General features: G+C 40.3%; 1 protein-coding gene across 2 annotated transcripts in view; it reads right to left on the bottom strand.

Moving 5' to 3' along the window:
• The window catches only part of RNF20 (ring finger protein 20), a 28,665-nt gene that overhangs the window by 9,125 nt on the left and 5,408 nt on the right, over positions 1–14,132 (bottom strand). For both annotated transcript variants that reach the window (XM_055579182.1, XM_055579183.1), the window contains exons 3-13: positions 12,379–12,546; positions 12,112–12,259; positions 11,777–11,959; positions 7,164–7,282; positions 5,026–5,172; positions 4,769–4,846; positions 4,226–4,345; positions 2,924–3,103; positions 1,918–2,053; positions 1,242–1,363; positions 747–1,117 (exon numbers count right to left, since the gene is read on the bottom strand). In XM_055579182.1, coding sequence (XP_055435157.1) covers positions 747–1,117; positions 1,242–1,363; positions 1,918–2,053; positions 2,924–3,103; positions 4,226–4,345; positions 4,769–4,846; positions 5,026–5,172; positions 7,164–7,282; positions 11,777–11,959; positions 12,112–12,259; positions 12,379–12,546 — 1,772 coding nt within the window. The remainder of the gene's footprint in view (positions 1–746; positions 1,118–1,241; positions 1,364–1,917; positions 2,054–2,923; positions 3,104–4,225; positions 4,346–4,768; positions 4,847–5,025; positions 5,173–7,163; positions 7,283–11,776; positions 11,960–12,111; positions 12,260–12,378; positions 12,547–14,132) is intronic.

Genomic DNA, 14,132 nt, shown 5'->3' with positions numbered 1-14,132 from the left:
AAAGTTCCTGGTTATGCAGGAGGAAGAGGGGGCGATATGTGAGGTTATGGCAGTGTTTCTTTCTTTTTTTAATTTTATTTTATTTTTTAACTTTACAATATTGTATTGGTTTTGCCATATATCAACATAACATGTTTAATATCATATATGAAACGAGTCGCCAGTCCAGGTTCGATGCACAATACTGGATGCTTGGGGCTGGTGCACTGGGACGACTCAGAGGGATGGTATGGCAGTGTTTCTTGACTCAAAGGTCTGTCTTACTGTTTCAGTGCCTGCAGCAGTAAACTTCCTAGAAATCGCTTTAAATGTGATATATACACAAATACTTCACCATCAAAGAGATCAATACTGTTCAAGTTATAGCCATACATATTCCACCTATTATAATTTAAATTATAATGAATGCCAACAATTTGCCCAAATCTAGTAAAGAGAAGTAGTTAATTTCCAACAATTCTCATGAGTGTTATCTCAATCATGATATCCTTTTCCTTAATTTGGATTTACGAGGAATAAGGCTGCAACAACAGGGTTTACTGAGACCTGATCACTGAACCAGACTATACAATAGCCATGCAGGCCATTGAAGTTGCACACTTGATCAAGAACTGAGACCACATTAACTGTACACTTGGTCACAATGAAAATATTACAATTATTGAATAAGCTATGCTTATTCAAGTACAACGTTCTAACCTTCACTTTAGAGTCAGAAACAGTTACTCTAAAAACACTGCTCTTACTTGAGTTCAATCTTCAATTGTTTGATAATTTCCGCTTCCTTTTTCCTTCCATCATCATGTTTCCCTTTCTCTTTATCCTTAGCAGACTCTCTCTCTTTTTCTGACTCTTTTAGTTTCTGCTTCTCTCGTTCTCGCTCCTTCTCCTTCTCCCGCTCTCTTTCTCGCTCCCTCTCTTTCTCCCTCCTTTCTCGTTCTCGCTCTTCCTCATCGCGTTTGGACTTAATTTCGTTGACCTCTTCCTGAGATGCCTTCGATGCAGCCGACTGGGCGGCTAAGTCCTCAGGATCCTGTTTTAGCTCTGCAGGCTCGTCCTTAGGGTCCTCAGTACTGGACTGAGACTGCAGGAGGGCACTGCCACTGCGCAGCCGAGTCTGGGAGGGCAGAGGAAGGAAAGCAGCACACACAGTTACAGTGATCACACCGTTCTCCTCACCCCAAGACAGCTTTGCAGACTTAGCTGTAAATAATACTTATCCTGGTCCTCCTGATTATTACCTTGTTCAGGTCAGACTGGGCTTCTCTCAGTTTCCGCTTGTACCTTAGGACCTCCCCTTTCAGCTGGTGGTTGTGATTCTGGAGGCTACTGATGAGGTGGCGCATCTCCCGGTTTATGGGGCCTTAAATATAGCATCAGCAAAGTTAGGAAGAACTGTGACAGGGGCAAGTGAGGTGAAGTGAAGTGAAGTCGCTCAGCCGTGTCTGACTCTTTGCAACCCCATGGACAGTAGCCTACCAGGCTCTGCTGTCCATGGGATTTTCCAGGCAAGAATACTGGAGTGGGCTGCCATTTCCTTCTCCAGGGGATCTTCCCAACCCAGGGATCGAACCCGGGTCTCCTGCATTGCAGACAGACGCTTTACCATCTGAGCCACCAGGGAAGCCCTGGTGACAAGGGCAAAGACATGAGGAAAGAAAGTGCAGAACACATGAGGAACTTCCAAGAAACAGGAAGAACTGTCAAAAGGAAAATTCCTTCTTGGAAGATGGAAACAAAACTGACCAACTTGAGTTAAAACACAAGCACCCAGCCTGAACACCAAAATGAATGACAGAATTCAAGTTCTTTAAGACTCCTGAGCTCCAAGTTAGTGCTAAAAATCCTGGTGACCATGCTGTCTTTCAAGGAAGGCATGTGCAGCAAAGCCGCAGGGTGGAGCCAGGGTAACGGTACCTGCTTGCTCATTGGCAGCAAGGGTCTGCTCGAATTCTATCCTCAGCATCTCATACTCCTTGCGGACCTGGGCCAGTGTATCTTCCAGCTGGATCACTTCCGTCCTCAGCTTCTTATGAAGACTAACCTCATCTCGCTACACACAGAAAAAGGAACCAAACATTCTTATCAGAATGAGGCAATGTCACCATGTTCTAGGACTATGTTTCCTAAATTTGACCTGTAAGGGTCTAAGAAGAAAAAAAGAAAATATCAAGAAAAGAGGGATTCATTCCAATTTAATCAATACATTCAGTCAACACTTAGTGAGTACCAGAGAGCTGCACAATACTGATTTGAGAACTGGCAGGAGATTCAAGAAATACAGCAAATGGCTCCTAACTCTCAGAGTATTACAATTTAGTTGGAGAACTAAAGAATTAAACAGTATATCAATAGTCAAGTAAGATATATTAAATTCATTTGGCAGACATATAGTAAACGACCAACTACCAGAAACATAAACTTAAAGGCTAAGGAAAATGCAGAAGTGAACACATAAATCAAAGTTTCTGCCTTAAAAAAAAATTATTTACATAGCCATGCAGCTTCTATACACCGTTCTCCCCCATGCACATAAGACTTCAGCCACACTAAACTATTTTTTTAAAACCTTTTTCCTTTTTCTATCTACCAGTAAGCTTGTATTTATCCTTAAGATTCACACTCCACTTTGGCAAGTGGAATCAGGGCAGGTCCATAGTCTATCAGATGCTGTGTCTCCTTTATCCCTGCATGTTTTGGACATGCTCTATTGCACCACACTGCATTCTACTGGATACTACTCTCCCCACGTGACTGTATGATCCTTGACGGCAGGATATCCACCATCTACCAGAGTAGAGACCTACAACCACTCTATAAATGTTTGCTGAATGAATAAAAAATTAACTGAGCAAGAAAGAGTAAAATTATAAAATTTATGAGGGAGAAAGCTTATACACAGAAGGAAAAGCTAGGCTGTTACCTCAATGAGCTCAACCTGACGTTGGTGGGTTCCCCTGGTGCCATGAAGCAGGGTCCGAGCCTCATCCAAGTGTGCTTTCAACTGTAGACTCTCATTGTACAGCACGGAGAACTGGGACTGCATGCAGCGATATTCTGGAGTCTCCTTGACCACTTCCTCCACTGCGCTCCGTAATTCCACCTTAGGAGTGCCCAAAGAAAGGAAAAGTCAGAAGCAGAATCTAGGATGCTAGCCAGGAAATAAAAATCTTAAACTCTCTGATGTCCTGTGCATCTGAGGCAAACTTTGTAAAATACATCTACCTATTCCTCTGGTGACACAGAATCTACCCCAAATTAATTTAGATCCTCCAAGAGGCAGTACCTGATGCCTGCATCCTTCCACCTGACGACTGTTTTAATTGATACATGGTGTACACTATGTGTCCAAGGACACTAGAAGAGATGTGTGAAATCAGTCAGATCTAGGGACAGAGAAGAGCGCTATGAAATTTGTCAGGATATTTAAGAAGATAGTTGAGGACATTGGTCTCTAATTTGTTCTCTTTGTAGACAGTCACAAAGAAAACTACTTTTGATATTGTATCGAAAATACTTATGCTTCTTCTAAGCAACTGTTAAATTATTCTAACACTTCAACAGATTCAATTCGGGCTGTTTGTGTTCTGTTTTTTATTTTTTCAGTTCAAACATCTTTATGCACGTATTTACTTAGAAACGTATCAAATTATAAAAGACAAGTGGTTGAGACTGAAAGAGTGGCGGGAAGACTTTAGGAATCCATTTTCTTCCACCCAAGAACCATGAGAGAAAATTCTAATGGGCAGGTGTGAAAATCAACTGACCATCTGATCCTGTGGTCAGGATCACTGACCACAGTTCCGAATCTGTTTTGGCAGTTAGAAACTGCAGGGCTGAATCCTGTGGTGCAATCTGGCAGAACTGACCTGGGAGTGGCCAGAAGCAAGTACATACAAGCTTCTTGCATATGTCTTGTATACAAGCCCCATTTTAAAAATCCATTTTGGATCATCACCCTAGTTTACCCTACTCCTCATTTTTCTCATAGGTCCTACATTAGAGCATTGATTTAGTCAATGTACCTTTGAAGGCTGCTTTAAATCCTTTTCAGAACAAGGCAGGGTATAAATATTAAGTAACTATATAACCAAATAGATAGATACAGCAACAAAACTTCTATTTTTCTCTTCCCTCATAAATTATGCTTTATGTGACGCTTCATAAGTGTGAGGTGATCAGCAAAGAGTTTTATTTCACTGCCCCTCAGAGCTGAGTCTCCTACCTTCAGTTTTTCATTTTGTGAAGTGACCTCCTCGAAGTCTTGCCGAAGTTTCTCCAGCTCACAGTGACGGTTCTGAGCCAACTCTTTGTTCTCCTCAAGCTCCGCATTCATTTCCTCAAACTGGAGAAAAGGAGGAAATGGCAAAATGAGACTAAAGAAAAGGAATTTCTAAATCATTCCCATTCCTAAGCTCTTCTAGTAAAAAACTCTTCTAGTAAAAAACCCACACTGTTACTTGTGAACTTGTGAACACAATCCTAAGTACCTAACTAACAACACCTGCTGCTGCTGCTGTTGTTGAGATGCTAAGTAGTATCTGACTTTTTCGACCCCTTTGGACTATAGCTTGCTAGGTTCCTCTGTCCAAGGGATTTCCCAAGCAAGAATACTGGAGTGGGTTGCACTTCCTTCTCCAGGAAATCTTCCCTACCTGGGGATCAAACCCACATCTCCTGCATTGGCAGGCGGATTCTTCACCACTGAGATAGGCAATACCTGACACCAGGTCAAAAAAACACATTCTGAGGGCGTCACTGATTTTACCTTCCGGGCGTTGATGGTGATTGTGCCACCGTAGAGGCTGCTCCCGGCACCATACACTTTATAACCTTTTGAATTTACCTATGGAGAAGACAAAGATTCTTTAGTGAGAGACCCTAGAATTTTAGTTTGATAACCAAAGTACTTTCAAAGGAGCCTGTTTGTCCTCAAGTACTATTAATATTATCCAAGCCCATCCCTTCTGAGTAGACTTCTTAAAACGATTCCAGTCTTCAAACTATGAATAAAACAGCACTTGCCCGTTCTAAGACTTCTGCCAAGTGTCGGTTAAGTCGCTGTTCCCGCTTTCGAATTTTGTCAATATCCCACTGCAGGTCATCGATCATGGACTCCAGGACAGACACTCGTGACTCAGCTGTCTCCACTTTACTCTGCAACTTGGAAAACTACATCCCAAAGACAGGTGTTCAGAAAAATATACCGAAAATAAGACCAAGTTAGAAAAGGAATGCCTTAAATCCCAAATCCCACAGAATTAGCCATTTACTGCATCATTATAGAAAAGATTTAAGTAAAAGATAATTCCCTTTCTTTCCAACATATGAGCATGAAACTGAAATCACAGGTTCTTTCAACAGTTCTGGATTAGTCACAATCAGGAAAACTGTAGAAGTCTCTAAGAACTCTCACAAGGAAAAGACTACCTAAGATTTAGTAATTTTTCTACCTCTGAGAAACACCATTTCCCTATACAACCACAAACCCATCAGAAAATATGTGTTTTTTAAGAGGTAAAAGAGAACATCCTTCATTTTACCAGACAAATATTTTAGGAGATAAAAATTCAAAGATTTATTTAGAAAAGACAGTTATCTTTACCCTCAACCTTCCCTCCCCACATTCTCACAAATGATAAACCAAAGAGAATGAAAGGAAAACTTCCATTCTCTTTTTCAAGCTGACCCCAGGGCAATCTAGAATTAGACGCTATAAAGATACAAAAATCTATGTTGTTCTCTGCTTATTTAGGAGCTATACATAGCTAGTGCTGTTTAATACTCTCATCACCAAACTCACACCTTTCACATCATGGCCCCAAAATTCTTTGACGGTCCTCCAACAGCAGTTGAGGTCAATGTCCCCACTTGTTGAATCTGGGTCAACTCTGGTGACCCAGTGGAAATGATGCTACATAACTTCAAGATGTCTGAAAGGCCATGCAGATTCTGCCTGGTATTCTTGAAACACTAATTCTCTTCCTCTCAGGAGAAGCCAATTGCCACACAATAAGTCCAACTACCCTGAAACAGCCATAACGGGGAGGCGACACTCCAGTGGACAACTAAGGAGAGTTCTTAGCTGACAGGCTGTATCAACAGCCAGCCATGAGAGCCATCATGGACATCAGGTCAGCTGAGCAAAGCACTGTGCCTCTCCAGCTTAGTATTGCTAAGATTTGGGAAAGGGCTGGTAAAGGAAGACCTTCTCATCTTGGCAGCACCTAGTTTATACCTTAAAACATGAAAGTTATACTATTTTTTTTTTTTTTACTACAATCCAATTTCTCTATAAGGACCACTATACTATAACCCCTTTGAAAGTTGATGAGAAGTATTATTAAACTTCCCAGATGATTCCCATGCAACCAGCCCAGCGTGTACCTTGGCAGTGGAGTTTCAGAAACAGGGTATAATGAAGAACATGGGCTTTAAAGTTAAACAGACCAACATCTGAATCACATTCCAATCTGACTGTATGCCCTCAGACCAGTCACCAATTTCTCTGAAAATGTTTCCTTAGCAATAAGATGAGAGTTATTTGACCATGGGAAATAATACTCATAAAGTACTTAAGTGCCAGGCACTAAATACATGGTAACTATTAACTTATAAGCATACGAGTTGGGTGGCCCAACTAAGGTAGGTCAAATTTCAGCACAAGGCTTATCACGACTGTGTCTCAGTCATTTTATATAAATACCCAAATCTTGACACAGTTTGCTTATGGCCCTATGTGTGTCCAAGTTTGGACTAAAAACCCACATTTCTCAAGTTCGTAGATCGTCATAAATGCAGTATTTCCTACTGTTTAAATTTCTACCGACCCATTCTTCAGTAACACTGTACGTGATCTTTTGGACTAATTTCATATTTGGGGGTTTGGTGTGTTGTTTTGCAAAACTTCATGATGGCAATTCTTCCTAAAAACTAAAATCCTATAATGTCTATTTAAACAAAGTCAAGGAGAAACATTCGATTCCTTCCTTCTCTTAAACCTTTCCTCGGGCTTTGATTTCTCAGAGTTGGTTGCTTTAACCTGCCCTTCAAAATATCAAAGCAGGCTTTCCAGAGTAAGATGACCTTTAGAGCACTCAGTACTCTGAGTCAACGCCTGGCACAGCCTACTGAAAACCACCACCTCCTTTCTGGTCAAGTACCTCCTGAGACATGGTGCAATGCTTCTCCTGAAGGAGGTCTGTCAGTTCTTGCAGCCTCGTGTTCTCTTGTGCAAGGAAGGAATTCAGCTCCTGCACTGCTTCCTCCACCATCAGACTGTCTGAGGGAGAAGAACTGTACTTTAGTTTAGCAGCTATGGTGTCACATTTTACAACTGTCTATCCCGCCAAAGCATTCATGTGCGAGCTCACTTCACTTTCCTGGAAACTTTAAGAAACAGCTGGCTTTTAAGATCTTCCCATGACAGATTAAGTACCCAGGCTTGCTTAGAGGGCTCAGTCCTTATTAAAGCCCTTGCTTAAGAAAACCAGTCAACCTTGTGCTTCTGCAGAGGTAGACAGAGGCAAGCTCACCTAACGCCCATCCTTTTCTATGAAACCAAAATGCCTTGTGAAAAAAAATGGAGGGTGTCCTATAACTTTATTCAGATAAGGAACGGTCTCCCCCAAAAACTGCATTTTAGACTTGTAGACAAGACAGAGTATCTCTAATCAGTCTCAGACTTAATAGTAGTAAAATTCTGTTTTCTAAGGCTATCACAAATTCCTGCTGCTGCTAAGTCGCTTCAGTCATGTCCGACTCTGTGCGACCCCATAGACGGCAGCCCACCAGGCTCTGCCGTCCCTGGGATTCTCCAGGCAAGAACACTGGAGCGGGTTGCCATTTCCTTCTCCAATGCATGAAAGTGAAAAGTCAAAGTGAAGTTGCTCAGTCGTGTCTGACTCTGCGACCCCATGGACTGCAGCCCACCAGGCTCTTCCACCCATGGGATTTTCCAGGCAAGAGTACTGGAGTGCAGTGCCATCGCCTTCTCCGATCACAAATTCCTAGTATTCACTAATAGCGACATGAAGCCTCTCTCTATTGGCAGAGAAGGGAAGGGCACAGCAGAGAGCAGCAATTTCACTGTTCAAATGGGCATCTATAAAATCATGAAGAATAAAGACAAGAGCATAGGATTACTTATCATATTCTGGAATACTATGCTAGATGTACTCTGGAGGCTCAAGAATTGAAATGTATAGTGTTATTATATAATATACAAAGAAGGAAGTACACCTATAGAACTTAACATACCAAATTAGTATGTTTAAAATTAGAGTCATAAATACTATAGCTGAAATCCTCCCAGGTGATACTGACCTGATACTCTCAGGTCATATACTGACCTGATACTCTCAGGTCATATACTGACCCTAGAGACAGTTATCAGGAAGTAAAACTGGCATCACTCTTAGAAATGTAAAACAGGTCAGTCATGTGCTGGTTTTCACGGTTTTCAACCAAGATTACCTGCATCACCTGGAGAACCTTTAAAATTAGATACTTACCTAAGACTATCCTATACATACTAAATAAGAATACACATGGGCAGGGCCAAAAAACAGTATGCACCAAAAACTCTCAAGAGTGATTCTGATTCAAAACCTAAGGTAAGAACTTGGGGCTGAATTTTAGTCCTCTTAATACCCTAAGATATTGAGAACAGGGCCCAGAATATAATAAGAGCTCAATAAACATTTAGTGACTTAATAAACAAGCTAATAAATGCAATTCTATTGAATCAAGGGCCAAATAAACATGAGGGAAAAATGAACTGCCAAAAGTTAGAGTTGATGATACAATTCACACTTCACACATCTTTGTCTATTAAAACATTCAGCTAATCGATGGCAACCATCTTTCATGTTATAAATAGCAGCTTAGCAGTTTGTAACTTGTACTGAATGTTTTTACTTTTTAACTTGACCTCTACCTTAAAATGCATGCCATCAAAAGGCATAATTTTAAAGTACCATTTAATGCACTACTCTTTTTAGCTCCTTTTTAAACACAGTCATTCCTTTCTTGATATTCATTTATAAAATCAAGTTTATCAATGAGACAGCCTCTGTATATGGCATTCCATCTGATATAATACGCACATGGATATACCATATGTATTATGTATTATGGTATATCCATGTGCATATTGTTTAATAATACCTCCTAACTATTCAAGTAGAGCTAAGGGAGAAAGAAGTAACACACAACTCAGTTTACATTAAATGACAAGGAAGATTTATAGCCATTCATTCACCATTATATAAGCTCCAACTAGACACCAGAAACAGAGCAAGAAAATGGAGAAACAAAGAGTAAGGCAAGACAGTATACCAAGAGACATAGCTGGGAACACACAAAGTAAATATAATATATAAGCACAAAAGTCTGGGAGGACACAAATAATACTATTTACAATGGCTATCTCTGGAAAAGTAAGATGGGAGGACTTTTGTGACTTCTGATTTGTATATCTTAAAACAAGTATCCGTTATAAATAATAAAATACAGAAACACACAAACACACTATTAGAAAAACAAAAGAAACTTTTGACCACAAAATTTTACGAAGTCCTTAATATGCCTCTCCTTCTAATTCTATTGATTAACTTGGCCTAAGTATCTTTAAAAACAAAATTACAGAGTAAGAAAATTCTTGTTTTTCCCAGCCAGTGATTCAACTGCCATTATATTTGAAGTATCTCTCTCAGAAATGAAAGGTTAAACATCTTAATGACAATCAGAGAAATTAAAATATTACAACTAGACCATGATTATTATTTAAAGCATGAAGTCAGGACATTTAATAAGATGCAACCTAGCTACACAAGTACTTAACTACACTATACATATGTAAGTTTCTGCATTAACTCTGAATAGTAATATAAAATAGAAGTTTTATTTCAAATAGACACTTTTCCATTCATGCATCATTTTACCTTTTTAAACATTGAGGTCTAACAATTCTAAAACCTGAGCCAACTTTGTTTGAAAATAACAAGAGATAACAGAAAAACAAAAAACAAGAACAGATTAAAACTGACTTTAAGACATTTAGTTAAAAATAAAGATATAGCAACTCCTGCAGCTCAATTCCAGAAAAATAAATGACCCAATCAAAAAATGGGCCAAAGAACTAAATAGACATTTCTCCAAAGAAGACATACAGATGGCTAACAAACACATGAAAAGATGCTCAACATCACTCATTATCAGAGAAATGCAGATCAAAACCACTATGAGGTACCATTTCACGCCAGTTAGAATGGCTGCTATCCAAAAGTCTACAGGCAATAAATGCTGGAGAGGGTGTAGAGAAAAGGGAACCCTCTTACACTGTTGGTGGGAATGCAAACTAGTACAGCCACTATGGAGAACAGTGTGGAGATTCCTTAAAAAACTGGAAATAGAACTGCCTTATGACCCAGGAATCCCACTGCTGGGCATACACACCGTGGAAACCAGAACTGAAAGAGACACGTGTACCCCAATGTTCATCATAGCACTGTTTATAATAGCCAGGACATGGAAGCAACCTAGATGTCCATCAGCAGACGAATGGATAAGGAAGCTGTGGTACATATACACAATGGAGTATTACTCAGCCATTAAAAAGAATACATTTGAATCAGTTCTAATGAGGTGGATGAAACTGGAGCCTATTATACAGAGTGAAGTAAGCCAGAAAGTAAAACACCAATACAGTATACTAACACTGCTGCTGCTACTGCTAAGTCACTTTAGTCGTGTCCGACTCTGTGCGACCCCAGAGACGGTAGCCCACCAGGCTTCCCCGTCCCTGGGATTCTCCAGGCAAGAACACTAGAGTGGGTTGCCATTTCCTTCTCCAATGCATGAAAGTGAAAAGTGAAAGTGAAGTCGCTCAGTCATGTCCGACTCCTAGCAACCCCATGGACTGCAGCCCACAAGGCTCCTCCGTCCATGGGATTTTCCAGGCAAGAGTAGTGGAGTGGGTTGCCATTGCCTTCTCCGGTATACTAACACATATATATGGAATTTAGAAAGATGGTAACAATAACCCTGTATGCGAGACAGCAAAAGAGACACAGATGTATAGAACAGTCTTTTGGACTCGGTGGGAAAGGGAGAGGGTGGGATGATTTGGGAGAATGGCATTGAAACACATATAGTATCATGTAAGAAATGAATCACCAGTCCAGGTTTGATGCTGGATACAGGATGCTTGGGGCTGGTGCACTGGGATGACCCAGAGGGATGGTATGGGGAGGGAGGTGGGAGGGGGGTTCAGGAAGGGGAACACATGTACACCTGTGGTGGATTCATGTTGATGTATGGCAAAACCAATACAATATTGTAAAGTAATTAGCCTCCAATTAAAATAAATACATTTAAATTAAAAAAAAAAGAAAGCACAGCCAGTTAAAAGTGGACATTAACTTTGCCCTTCTAATTTTTTTTTTAATAATTCTACTGTTTCAAGAAAAGGTTGGCATAAAAAGTGATATTAAAAGCATTACATTTAATACTTTGGTATTTGTGCAAGACAAAATGTCCTGCAGGTATATAATATTCTCAGATTCCTTTCATAAACCCAACTTATCCTTTAAAATTATTAAAATATTTTTCAGATTCAAAAAAAATAAATAAATAAAAATAAAAAATCTTAAAAAAAATAAAGATATAAGTTTGAAAATAATAATAATGTATAAGTTTGAAAACTACAAACTCACACACAAAGGTTAGTTCCTATTCCTCCCCCTCTGCTCCCGTCTCCTAGGTTTTGCCTCACCTCCACTGTTCAGCTTCCGTGATAAGAGCTCCACCTTTTCTTGCAGTTTATCATAGACGGTCACAATCTGGGACACTGCTCTGCGGGAGGACTCCACACGCTCCTGCAGCTGAGATTCCATCTCTTCACTGGAACTGCTGGCCAAAGTAGCAAGGAAAGAGAAAGCTGGCTCTTGCCCTTCCCCTGAGGACACAGGGGGAAAAAAGAAGCCCCTAAAATTATAAAACTGCAAATATCAAAATCTACTTTTTCCCCTCAGATGGAGGGCCTCAAAGCGAAGCCCTACTTCAAACACCCAGAACGCATGCAGCGGTAAACTTGTCACGAACACCCACCTCTCTCTCGGTCATCTTTCCGTTCTTGATTGCTGTCAGAGTCTGGTTCTGGCTCAGGCACAACAAGGGCTTTTCTCTCTGTGAGTAGGTCTCCCAAACCTTGCTCCAGATCATAACGCTTAAGGATGATACGGATGTTTTCATCAAACTAGAGCAGAGGAGGTACAGTTATGAAGATACAGAAGGAAGCAACTTTGGAAATAAAGAGAAGGCTACAGAGAACTACAATGCTCAAACCAAAACCTGAGTAAATTAACAAGCTACTACCTGACTCCAGTACCGGTTGACAATCAATAGTGAGGCATCATCAGTGGCCTGTCTTCGTTCCAGTTTTTCAATGTGTTCACGGAGTTCATCTTCGATGGCTTGCCGTTGATCCAGCATTTCTGCCAGTTTGCGATTTTTGGTTTGCAGTGTTCGAATGTCTAACTCCTCCTGCCCCAGGAAACCAATCTTATTAATCTCCATAAAGAAATTAAACATATCAGCTGTTAAACTCAACAAGGGCTAATAAGTGGATAAGAAGTAACAGCAGAAGAAATAAATGTATGTCTGTTATGACTGGAGGAAAAAATGACATACACAAATACACTAGAATCTTGACCTCAGCTCACTGTTCTAGTCACATGTACACATACAAAACACTGCTACTGGGAGGCTGCACCATCCAGCCAGATCACCCTCTACCCCAATCAGTCATCTGTCTCCTAAGGACTGCTCTTCATTCGTTCAAGACTTTGTCAACCAAGTTCTTCTGTATCCCAGTCCCTGTCAATACATCTAGTGACTTCAATATACATTTGGACATGTACACAAGCGCATGAGCCATCTAATCCTCTAGCATCTATACTGTTAGCATTTTGAATTCCTTAACTTCAATGATTACCTCCATCACTGTGCCAGACATTTCAAAAGCCATAGCCTAGATTTCTGTCATATCTGGAACTGTGCCACATCTGAAATCTTAAATTCCAACTTCCCATTCCCTGAATCTTCCATTCCCTGATATCCTTCCGGATATCTCATGACCTTATCCTAATATATTAGTCTTCATCTGGATCTCCAAAATATTGAGTTTTCTCCTTTCTCCTCTGTCTCCACTATCTTCCATACCTTGACTATATCCTATTGTATATTCCTTCACACTCCAACTTACTGGGCTCCTCAAGTTCTCGACCTTTAATCTTTCTATTCTATTTCTGCACACAAACCCTAGTCTGAATCAATCCACCTATTGGACTCCTCCATTCCTACACCCAGTATGATGAGACTTCTAGATGAGGTCATTAAACTAGGGAGACTTGCACCTTTATAAAGTGAGTTCTAACCTGAACAGATTTCATCATTTGTCCAAAAATGTTTCTTTCTTTAACAAGTGAACTAGCTCCTATTCTACATCAAAGCAGAGTCAAACTACGAAACCCTATCTGCTCTCAAATCACACTAAGCAGGTGACTTTGCTTCCTATTTTAAAGAGAAAATAGAAGCCATCAGATGGAAAGTTCTTCAAGTCCCCATCTCCTAGATCCATTCACACAGTTTGCCAACCTATGCCCATACTCTAAAACCTCAACTTGTGCTCAGGATCACGTCCTCTTTTGTTTCTGCAAAAATGTTACTCCATCAATAACAGTGTACCCCTCTCAGTACCTTTAACCTCTTTCTGAGGAGAAGCTGGTGGGGGGTGGGGGGGTAGCGAGTAGGGAGGAACCTCAGGCAAAGAAACAGCGTGTTGAAAGGATTACACTTTTACTTTACCTAGAAATTAATGACTATTTTAAAGTAAGAACCATTTATTAGAGCACCAATTTCTTATTTCCCTTTAATTTTCTCTCTTCTATTTGATTAAACATTCTTGATACACCAAAATAGTCAACAGTTTCCCAACTGTACCAGCTTATGAATACTATTAATAAATGACATCTTTAACTTTTCTGAGTATCACCTTCCCCTTCTTACTCCACCTGAAACCTGGATGAGAACACTGTTTCCCTACAGGCTTCTCCAGTGGTAGCTGTTTC

The sequence above is a fragment of the Bubalus kerabau genome, chromosome 4 (genome assembly GCF_029407905.1).
Source record: "Bubalus kerabau isolate K-KA32 ecotype Philippines breed swamp buffalo chromosome 4, PCC_UOA_SB_1v2, whole genome shotgun sequence".
NCBI classification, from domain to species: domain Eukaryota; kingdom Metazoa; phylum Chordata; class Mammalia; order Artiodactyla; family Bovidae; genus Bubalus; species Bubalus kerabau.
The sequence above is the reverse complement of the archived record's forward strand: the minus strand, read 5'-3'. Positions and strand labels throughout refer to the sequence as shown.